A 12,260-nucleotide genomic window follows, 5' to 3' on the forward strand; every position below is an offset into this window, starting at 1 on the left:
CCGTTCTCTGGCAAAAGGATATGAGAGACACTACGTGTGCTCCATTCTCTATAGATAAATCAAGTGGACCTGTTGAGCCAGTCTTATACCTTCCTGTTTGACTTTTATTAATTATTGGGGAATTGATTCAAGAATTATAATCCTAACCCTAAGGTTAGATGAATATTGTGTTTTAACCCCCCCCCCCCCCCCCCGCCATCCCAACCGTAATCGAATCCAAGTCCTTTTGGTAGTAGGTCTTCTTTAGCGTGTCACTGAGAAATAAAACACAGTTGTGGTGTTGTTCAGAGTTCCTGAATATGTATTTCACCAAACGATTTCAATTATACATTTAAGGCTGGTATATTTTCCCTCGCCTGGAGGCTTTCGCTCGTGGTCAAGTTCAAATGCGTTTATTGGAACAATAAAATACATCTCAAAAGGACAGAGTAGCTTAGGCTATTTCTATTTTGAAATGTTTGACTACCAGAACAATTTGAAATATTTTTGGACTGGAATCCAAACTTTTAAATGAGCGGGAAAAAATTGGTAACACGGCATCATTAAATCTTATTCTTTTCAGCGGAAATATTTTTTTTGTAAATATTAGTTTCAAAATACATGTATATTTTTTTCTTTACTGATCTTGAACAGCACATGCTACTATTTCCGAGGGTGGGCCCAGTATATACTCCAGATACTCTACAGGTCCAGACCATGTGATAGTTCCCTATGCACAAGCAATATTGCCTCGCCTTAATAAAGACTTATCATGCAGTTTTATTTTTTTTTAGATAACATGTTTGTCAGCAAGAGTAGGATAGTCCTGGAAAGAGGAAGCAAATGTATCTTAACATGGATAAAATGCTAAATTGATGCAGAAAAATTATCAAGACTCGGGAGTGTTGGTTGTTCTACTCTCCACTTCAAAATAAAAAATTAAAAGAACATGCTAGGATTCATTACTAGATGAAACTACGCGGTGGCAAAAAGCGAGAAAAAATGCTCAGCGTCTCTAACCTGGATGGGGTTCTGCGAGTTGTTCTACTCTCCAAGCCCGGCCCGGGGCCAGGAATGACTTGAGAGAGCTTGGCCAACCAGACTTGCTTGGAACGACCCGTACTACCTGGTTAATCCGGCATTTCTTACAGGAAACTGTCTAATTTTATCTTGAAGTCCACTTTTGTTCTGGCAATTTTCTTATACTTGCAGAGAGGATACGGCACAGCCAGTGCCTATGGCAACTGTACTCTTCACTGGCTCTATTTTGCATTTTCCTGACCTATTATTAATTTTAGCAAGTTTTTCATTTAATTTGCAAATTTGGGACCTTGCCTTCCAGCATTTTCCATGTATATATTATAAGAACCCTCTCCTCTCCAGAGTAAATTTTGAAAGCTTTGAGACAGTTCCAATAATTTAGGCACTATCTTGACTATGTTCTCTGTATTCCCTATTTCACCAATCTCTCCTGCTCTGAAGGAAGTACTTATCGACCAGTACTCAAGGCAAAACAGCACAAATGATTTAAAAAAAAAAAAAAAAAAAAAAGAGCATTGTAATAGGCTCTCTAGATCTGAAGATTCACATAATCCATCCTATCATTTTTCTAGGCGACACTATTGCCCGGTATTGCTCTCTAAATGTTAGGTCATCAGAACGAAGCTCTGTGTCCCGAGGTACAGAGCCTTTCATTGCGCTTGATTTACACAGAAATCAACCCCAAGAATATTTGCAAATTCATTTGCGAACATTCTGCCACTAAATTTATAGTAATAACTCAAAACTGAGAAAATGTTGAGAGCATCAACATTTTGGGTGTTGCTTAGTGGGATCCTGAGATGCCCAGAACGCTTAGAATTGGGAATGGGCCAATGAGCCAGACCATTAAAGTACAGTATTAACTTTCATCATAATTCACCTTGTCGCCCCATAGTCAGGGACAGATCTGTTAGGGTTATCAAGGTCCCCACAAAAATTGTCTAGCTCCCAGGTACCTATTTACTACTAGATTAAGACATCAGATGAAAGGAAACACTACAGAGGCTGCTGTCCTACCACAGAAATCAAGCCAAGACCATTTGTCTGTACAGTATTCTAACTGCACTTACCAATGTGCCACAGGACCCAGTCATAACCTTTTTAGAATGAGAACATCATAATATATATTTTAAATAAGTTAAAACATTTTCAGCACTTGTCAAATATACTACTCCCCTATTAAAGTCTTTCCCTGTGTAACTTAAGAAAATAGACTGGGATATTAATTGATTTATCATATTATACAAACTTTATTGATCACCACAATGACCGTTTATTTCAGTAACTTCTGAAGAGACTGCTTGTTGTCAAAATTTACTTAACCTTTTGTATAGAACTGGAAAGCAATGGAGGTTTTCAGGGATAATATTGTAGTAAAGGAAATCTACATATAAAAATCAATTAATCCTTTCAAGTATGCCATTAGTAAAATTTCAAATGTTTTACTGAACTTCCGGTTCTATTTGGAAAACTTTAGTACTTCTTACAATTAAATAAATCCAAGATATCCTTTACTATATACCCAGAAAAAAGTATTTATTTTCCCTTCCATCACATTGTTCTCCATCACTGGAGTACAAACAACAAAGGTATAAAGAGGCATTTATACTGTACAATACATAGCTATGTCTACTGCTTAACTTAGTAAAAGCTAACTGAATATGAAAAGTGCATACTGGAAGTCTTCCTCGTCCTCAAGAACAGGACATCAATCTGTCTTGCTGCGCAAAATAATGGTCCTTAACAGAATTAATGCTCAAAGTCGCAATCATCATTACTTATTTGTAACAAGATGTACACACATTTATATGCAGCACTTTACACTGTGTGTTATGTGCTTTCACTTAATACAGAATACTGTAGCTGGAACTAAGTTAAACATCTTGTCACAAATGTTAACCAATATCACATTCACTCAAAATATGATAGATGAAAATCATGAGAGTAACCTAATTACAACAAATTTTTCCATAAGCTTGAGAAATGATACACTAATGTATACTATTCCTACAATGCTTGCATATTTCACTTGACATACTGGTCACTGAAATAATGGTGCTTATGATTCTAAGATGTATTCATTTACAAAAACAAATATTTTGAAATTACAGTACTGTTAACCATTAGCTTCCACTAATATTCACCGAATCAAAGAGTGACATCTTTACAATATTACTCTTGTGCGAGCTTACTCATAGGGTCACTTCACTGTCATCAATGCTAGATGTTCACTTGTACAGTTCTCAGATGATTTTGTGCAGCCGTCTGTGCTATCAAATCTTGAGCACTTGCCACACAGTTTGCTACCTCAAAGCATCACGTCAAAATCATTCCAACATGTGCCGATATAAAATTTTTACTTAAATAGTGAAATGTAATAAACAAGTACAACCAAAGATTCACATAAACCAAATGAATTAGACCAACACTATTACAAGCGGATGTTTTTGATAAATTGTTAGCGCTCATATCCTTTACGTTGTCTGCTATTACTTCTCAAATTATAATATCCATCGATAAAATGAGATTTTTTATTAATTTTTTTCGTTTACAAGGTTTTTCATATAATTTCTATAACCAAAGTATATAATTTGCATTCCACATTCTCATTAAAAATCTATTATTTTGTGAGTTTTGACACAGACCAATCAGCTCATCTTTGTTTAGCTTCATTACAAGAGCTATCATTTCTATTAAAGAAATATATAAAAAGTTCCAAATTAACTAAAGAACAAATGTCGCCCTACTAAATCCATGGTTTGTGTAACACCGTTGACAGCTCGGTATTCAAAGGGGTGAGGCAACACCAAGAAAAGCATTCCGGAGCTGCTTTAGGCTGGTAACTGGAGCTTCTTGCCTTGCAGCACTGAAATGAAGAATATTTTCAAATTTAAAAGCTAAATCTTTGGAAATTGACTCACTTGTTCTCCAAGATTCACTCGCACTGGTACACAATATTTACAACAGATACTTTTCTGCAATCTTTCTGTAACATCTTGAAATTGCACAGTACACAATTTACAATGCAAGAAACTTACTTAATGCTTCAAGAATTTGAAAGTAACATACCACCTAAATATGATCTAAGCAAGATTTCATTATGAAATCAATGACATTACAAAAAGAGAAATCAGCACAGTTGAAATGACTGAATCTTATTCGAGACCACAACTCTAAGGAACGAGTTACTAAAAGGAATAAGGCATAACACATTTAGATTAAAAAGAAAAAAAAAATGCTTTGTGCACAAGTTTCTTCAAAGCTAGTCCCTTAAGTGTGCATCAAGAGATTAAATATGAAGAGGACTAGTTCTTGCACAAATGTACCGTCCAGTACAAAATCTGGATTACAGTATATAGTTTTTGAACCAACTTGGCTTTGCACGAAACCCAGTTCTCGAACAAAAATTTAAGTATTGATTTTGCATGCATATAAATAATGCATGGCAAACAATGTAAACAGTAATTTGTTCATTTACCCTTTTTGCAGCACAGTCTTGATAATCTGGTGGCAGCAAAATGCAGTTATTGTCTATATTATGACATCTGTAACTTCTGCAGTTACTCTGAGCTGGCATTGAAGTCCTTCAATACCAATGGTTTATGCCAACTGTCCCTAACAACGAGAGCCCTCATGTTTAGAGGTTTTCAATGCTGTCACTTCTCTTTACACCACTGCTCTCAATTTTATTCACAAAGTGGCTCTTCAGCCAGGTGATAGCCTTTCCAGATGTGATCTATTTCTTTAATTACTTGCCCCTTCTTATCCGTTTAGGTAAGGACATTTACCGGATACGTTAGGTATCCGGTAAGGACGTTTTTCTTACCCTTGTCTACCCGTATCACTCTTGCCACACAATATGGCTTCAACTTGCAAGTAATTATATTATTTGCAAGTTGAAAGTGAAAATAGTTGAGTAACGAGAGGGTAGACGACGACGACACAAGAAAAACGGACTACATGTGCCCTCAGAGTAGGTATGGATGTTTCAGAAAAAGTTAAGTGAACTGGTTTTCTTAATAGTACAGTAAAAGCTTAATAAAACAGTTCTAAAAGATGAAGAAATTATTTGAATACAAATTACAAAAAAGTATGATTAGTGAAAATAAAAAACATTTGTATAGATATTACTTTGCATAAACTGATTATCTAGATTTTGCTGCATTCCCCCACCCCCACCCCCCCTTAATTTTAATAAATCCTAATTTCAGTGGAAAAATACTGTATGGCAAACAGATATGATCCGATGTCTAAAAGGATTCGTTATATGGAGGTACAGATATGAAAAAACTAGCTACTGGTATTATTTAAATTACAGTACATGTAGAATACTGTACCGTGAAGAGTATATAGTATAAAATAATCGTAAGTATAAAATCAGCTTTTGCTGTTAAAATCAAACTAGTGTCACTATTACCTCTAGCCAGGTACTGGTCATTCTTTGTGAATTGATAGCAAATATTATATTCTTAAATTTAAAGATTTATTCTTGTTTAAAACACAGGCTAACTGACGGAAGATAAACAAAAAAAAAAACTAAAAAAAAAAAACTTAGTATAAAAGACTGGGGAGTATCCCGAGTGCCAAATCAATTCGATGTTTTGTTTGTTAAATAGTGCCAGACAGACATACTGTACTATACATAACTGCAATTTAATTATCTAACCTGATATAGTTTTGTTATAAATATTCACTAGCTAAATTCAGTTATCCCAGTATATAGATCATACCTTTGGTGATGTAGAGATAGAAGAAGTCACAATAGAGAACTGTTTGCACAACTCCTGCCACAATGGCGATCAGATCATAGAAGCCTTCGGCATAGTAGCGGTAAACCTGAAACAAATAAAATGCTACAAATGTTCTAAAGAAATTTTTAGAAAACAAAAAGCATCAATCTCTATCCCACAATACCACATAAAATGGGGTGAGAATAGCTTGATCTACCTCATCCCTTTGTGTGTATTTTACCTCAATAAACTTATACCACATACATATTTATGGCAAACCAACAGTAAATGTGACTTCCTCCATTTTTTTTTAAGTGGTAAGTAGCCAAATTACACATTCCAAATATAATCTCCACCTTTATCTAACAAGAGTAAGGGGGATTTTGGCACTATAAAGTGGGTAGGCAGTGGAATAAACACTGCCCTATATTAATACATAAACATTCTTAACAATTGTACTTAATCACAAAAACCTTTCCTGTATACAAGTACATCTATTATAAAAAAAAATTACATACCACAATGATAAAAATAGTTATGGGTGAACGGGCATAAATGAACACTTTATCCTAACCTACATAACTAATAATACAATTGTGAAAAGCTCAGCAGCAGGAATGGAATGGAAACTATCAGGAAAAAGTGCCAAGATATTATGACTATATAGCACTTGGAAGAGATCAGGATACGGATTTGGGATGGGACGGGTTTGGAAAGGAATGGTGCCCAACCACTTGGACAGTTGGGGATTGAAGGCTGACCAGCATAGAGAGAGAATGTTGCTCATCCGTTCAGCCCAAGCAGAAACATGCATTGATATTTATATATATATGCGTACTGTACATAGAAAATGTAACATAAGCAAGTGGATAGCAGGAAAGAAGTGACAAACACTGATCAATTACTACTTGGTATTAGTAGTCATTTTGTTCCGAGAATGTCAACAATTTGACAGTAAACTAATTTCATATCAGTGTCTAATGGTGCAAACTAATGAGAATATAATAATAATCATGAAATGCTCCCACAATAGTCTAAAACCATGCAAGAAACTTGAAAATGAGCAAAAATGTTTTCTGCATTTGTTAAAGGCATTCGGTACTACAGAATACACAGTATCCCCTTTTTTCAATAAAAAAAACTACTGAATGCACAGGCAAAAGCATTTCCAGTCATAGCCCATCTGCATATAATTTTGTATACAAACCTTAACCTCTGTAGTTCATATATTCTAATTATTTTTTGTTTCCAGCAGTTAGACTAATGTACAAAGAATGAATGCAAGCCAAGACATTACCATATATCACTATTCCCCTGCATCAACTACTATGGTGCGACAGTGCACAAAATTTATCCACAACTCGGTTTATTGAAAGCCAAACCATTGGGGGTCGATTGTAATTTTATACAATACACCAGTCTATCATCCAACAAGGTGGCAATCCTGTCTCTATGCTTTTATTTCTGCAATTCAACACAAACCTTTTGAAGTTAAGAGAAGCCTTAAATGCCCTTCTTCCTCCCATTCCTCCTGCCTTTTAGACAACTCATGTACCCATACAGAAATACTTTATTCCATTATATTATAATGATATTTAGACATGAGGCAAAGAGAAGATCATTCCTTTATTCCATATAAAAGATAAACTGAACTAATGCAACAATGTGGAAATCATATGCAGCAAGCATACTAACCCAGTTGAAAATGTAGAGGGCCCGGTATGAACCCAGAGCAAACAAATAGTGGGATGTGATGCTCTCCGCTTCACCAGTCTTTGACACCATAAACAACTGTGGCAAGATGGCTACGGCTTCTAAGTAAATGCTGAAAGTCCACAAGATCTGCAAAAAATAAAGAAATTTTGTAAATACTACATTATTGCATCATGGTTGGTATAAAACTAGATTTTCTTCTTTAAACCCAGCCCGTCCAGATTGGGACCTGGTTTTTTTTATCTATTTAATCAAAAGGCAAAAAAATGCAAGTTGATATTTAAACAAATAACTGTTAGCTCATTAAAGAATTTTTGTATTTTTCAGGTCCGGGTGGGTAAGTGGGTAGCTACCATGCCAACTTCGATAATTTGAAATACTGTATATTAAATGTACCAAAAATATCATTTCAAAATCATAACGATGGGTGCATAGACCCCATGCACCTTACAATGCAGTACAGTACTTTAGTTCTACCTTTAATTCGCATATACAATCTGGTGAACATTTAATACAAGGTGTTGAGGTCTCGGGTTTAAATTACGAGAACAAGCCCATTTGAGCTTCAATACGGTACTTGGAAATAATTGGCAAAAGTGGTGGAGGTCTTACTGCCACCTCTTTTCAAAAGCCTAGCAAGTTTTGACCATTTAAACTTATCAAACTAACTTACAGACAACTGTGTATTATTCAGACAATATTTGTGGCTACTGATGATGATGTTTTGCCTTGCAAGCAAAATGGTATCTTCCAGACACCTCACCCTTTTAGAGAAGATTCTACATACGGCACAGTTTCCATTATGGGTGATAATTTGCATGTTGCTGTCTTACCTCGAGGGGAGAGTAATCATGGTTGATGAGGAGAGAAAGTATGACTGTTGGAATCAGCAGAAACTCTACACGGAAGGTATCATGGTTGTGGTCATAAGTTGCCTTAAAGCGAATGTATATAAGATACAGAGTAGCATATGAAGCTGCCAAGAAGATCACCTGCAAATCATTGGAAGTTGTTAATACACATTCTATCATCTATGCATTTTTTTTTTATTATATATACTGTATTGTATCAGAACCTCGTTTCTCCTATTTTCAAAGTGCCAAAGTCAGCATACAAAAAAATGTGAATAATTAAGTGCAAGAAGGCTACAGATATTAAATAGTAAAGTAAAAATACAACTTATTTATTATATCATTCACCTGTTGCACACAGACAATATCACTGATGCACTTTATATATATATACAGGAAAATACAAAATAAAATCACAAATTCTCAAATGTCTACAGGTCAAATCAAATTTTTGATTAAGGACAATTTTAAAGAAAATTTGATAATCAAATACCATATAAATTTGGTAAAGGATATGGTACACACTAGCAGATCACATTACAATTGGGACCACTTTAATTATTTTTTTACAGTCCATGTTACCATATAGTAACTTCTGTATATAACTAGAATATACTGCACATTCTTCTGTACCCTGAATATAACTGTTGGAGTTGAGCAATCTTCACAGTGAGAAAATCCACTAGGGCTGAGGTGGCACGAATCTACGACCAAGGCATTGCCAGCCGCAAAAGCTGGCAATGTACCACTGGACAACCGCCGACTTTTTAAGTCATACAACCGGATTTCTTCTGAAATCACAGGAAGTCTGGAGTAGCCAATCAATAGGAGCTACTGATTGGCTTCAGTAGGGGCCTCCAGACTTTGTGATTTCAGTAGAACTCTAGTTGTATGACTTTTACAAGACAGCGGTGGTCCAGTGGTACAGCATATGGCTGGCAATGCCTTGGTCACAGGTCATGGCCCTAGTGGATTTTCTCTGATATATATCACATTAGTGATGTATATCAGACTTATGCATTCCGATACATGGGCATTCCGCCCATGTATTGGAATGCAGCTGTGTTACAGCATCCCTGTAATCATGGCAAGTCACAAACCTATACAGGTACTATATTCATTATTGTGAATGTACGCCCTCTAAAAAAAAATTATTATTATTATTATTTAACCTGCAAGAGGGGAGGTTCTAGGATCCAAGACAGAACAAAATCCCTTATGAAATGAATCGGCCTCACCCCATATAATTCGTTCAAGTGAGTTCATGCTAGAATTGCTGGCAAATATATATATATACACACAGCACATAATACCTGTATGTGTACTGTATATTATACAGTACAAGTCAATCTTCAACATCTGAACTTCATGTTCTTTTGCTGAAAAAAAAAAAACTTTCCACCTATTTTATCCCATATTTATAATACATTATCACATCTACAACAATGACAATATTACCTTTTCTCAAAACTCTCTGGTGTTTTACTGCTTCATTTCCAATGGTTAGAGGAGTCAATGCCATAACACTGATGTGTAGTCATTAACCAATTACTGTATTCTACAATAAACTTGTACTTTAAATTTGCTATTAAGTATTACTATCTTAAAATACATTGACAATTGTAAGAAAATGCAATTATCACATTGTAGTTAGAACAGTACGATCAAAACAAATCAACCCAAGAATTGCAAAGCATATTTTGTAACCAAAATATTATAAAATGGCATCAGACAATCTACAAGAAAGAACAATCAATACAAGTTTATGAATGAGTAAACTATACTGAACTATAAATAGTCCAGTTATAACTGGAGAATCTACTCCCGTTTCATACCTTCATGGAGGAATTGTAAAGGGAAATGTAGTTGGTGAAGAGATCCAGGTATCTCGTAGTGTATGTGAGAGCGAACATCATCTGAGACTTTCCAGAGATACCTGAAAATTAATGTCATGTAATTATAACAATGTTAAGTCAGTATGGCTACATAACAAATAGTAAAGTAATGATAGATTTTCACATATGTAAAAACAAAAAATATATCCACAGTGCTGTATATATTTTGCTATGATTGCTATTACATAGTAACAATCATTTCTAACTTGATTCTACTTAGCTCTGTTGTAACCGACTTCAGACAACCTAAGGCTCACCCAATGACCAGACTTCACTAACCACTTTACATCTCTTATCCTTTCTAAAAAACAAAAATAATAATCTTATACTGTATAGTGACGACCTTAAGTTGGGGCAGGCAGTTGATACAAACATAAGATGGGAGACCAGGAGCTGAAGGATGTCTGACTATTTTGTGGCCTCCTATGACTGCTGACACCACTGAGCTATTGCAATTATTTAAGCAACATCAGGATTCAAGCAAGCATGGCCCCCCAGACCAGGCTCGGGTAGTAGAAGAACTGAAACCCACATCAGATATGCTCCCACTCCAGGTAAATGACAATGGTATAGGGTTAGAGGTGGCTACAGCAATGGGCTGTATGCACCCTCTAGGTAAATGAAAAAATGCTAATTATTATGTGGTAATTCACTAACATTTTTAGCATTCGGATGAAGTATTTTAGCATCATCAGTAATGTTTTGTCAACATTCCAATGATGCTAAAATGTGTCATCTGATCTCGGAATTTCCCAAAATCAATTAACATTCTATTTGCAAGTTAATAATGAAGCTCTTGAAACACCTGAGCACAGAGTGTGCAGAGCTTATCAGAGGACCAACCAAAGTATCAGGGGGGAACCTACCAGAGATAATCTTGGCCAGTCTCAAAGTTTTTCCTTAAAACATTTTTATGATTATTTTGGTGAAGGGCTATGAGAGCAAAACTTTTAATGCCATTCCCCCACACCTGCATTATAGATTTTTTTAACTTCATAAACTTGCACCAATGGATAGAGAACAAAATCACTAAAATTACAACTAATTATTTTTTTAATTATCAGGGGGAAAGTACCAAGCCATTACGACTTTATAGAACTTGTAAAGGGTCAGGACAAGGATTTGGGATGGGACGGGGGGAAGGAATGGTGCCCAACCACTTGGACGGTCGGGGATTCTTACAATAACTAAGAATATATATATCAACACAAAAGGTATATGATGTGAATCTTTAATAGAAGAACATTCGGTTTCCCACTATTCTGTGCACATTTCCTGGCGAATTTTAAGAAAATTATTTGTTTAGCAAATTAAAGTGGTTCCATTTGATTTAATTTCTCATTATAACAAAAACTACCTATGATCCCAAATCTGGTCTAAACAGAGAAAAGTAGGGTACAAGGCCAATTTTCATTGCCATTCCATTAAACTGGTGCCAGTATAAGCATATATGAATAATTACACTTAACAATAGACGAAAATTAGTAATTTGTCAGGTGTAGGGGCCCACCTCGGCTCCCTCAACATAAACCAACATTAAACTATATTCACACATTCATACATCTCATTCACCCAGAACCAAACCAACGTCATCACTCTCGAGACCACTTTGGTTGTTAATAATGAAGCAATACTGTCCTAAATGTTGACCTATAGCAAACGTCAGCTGGTTGGGTCATCAACACGGGCCGTGATAAACAAACCGGGCCCGCCCTTAATCTCCTCACATAACACATATATTAACACATGTACGCCGCTCACCTGCACATGATCGACTCGACCAGATCTTCAGGAGCAATATAATAATTGCCAAGAGGTGGGAAATGTCCCCTGCCAACCTAAAAATGTTCATTTTGGCTGGAGTGAGGCAGACAAAGTCAGTATCAGAGCAAATGACGTGGCTCCCGACACACGTTCTCGTCCCCGTCAACAGATGGCAGTACTGTCTCCGGAACACTCCGATCTTGTACAACTGTCAAATATATATCAATTTTTTTTACCAATATACACACTGTGGTGATTTGATTCACTCTAAATAACTTTATATATCG

General features: G+C 35.7%; 1 protein-coding gene across 1 annotated transcript; it reads right to left on the reverse strand.

Annotated features, from left to right (window-relative positions):
* Positions 1-2,250: 2,250 nt before the first annotated feature.
* On the reverse strand, positions 2,251-12,176 carry KdelR (ER lumen protein-retaining receptor). The gene is made up of 6 exons (XM_045758858.2): positions 11,971-12,176; positions 10,150-10,250; positions 8,297-8,455; positions 7,446-7,592; positions 5,751-5,856; positions 2,251-3,886 (listed from the first exon to the last, which is right to left on the reverse strand). Exons 1-6 carry the CDS (start codon positions 12,059-12,061, stop codon positions 3,852-3,854), a joined length of 639 nt encoding a protein of 212 aa, XP_045614814.1. The 5' UTR covers positions 12,062-12,176; the 3' UTR covers positions 2,251-3,851.
* Between the last annotated feature and the right edge of the window lie 84 nt (positions 12,177-12,260).

Source organism: Procambarus clarkii, chromosome 35 (genome assembly GCF_040958095.1).
Source record: "Procambarus clarkii isolate CNS0578487 chromosome 35, FALCON_Pclarkii_2.0, whole genome shotgun sequence".
In the NCBI taxonomy this organism is placed as follows: domain Eukaryota; kingdom Metazoa; phylum Arthropoda; class Malacostraca; order Decapoda; family Cambaridae; genus Procambarus; species Procambarus clarkii.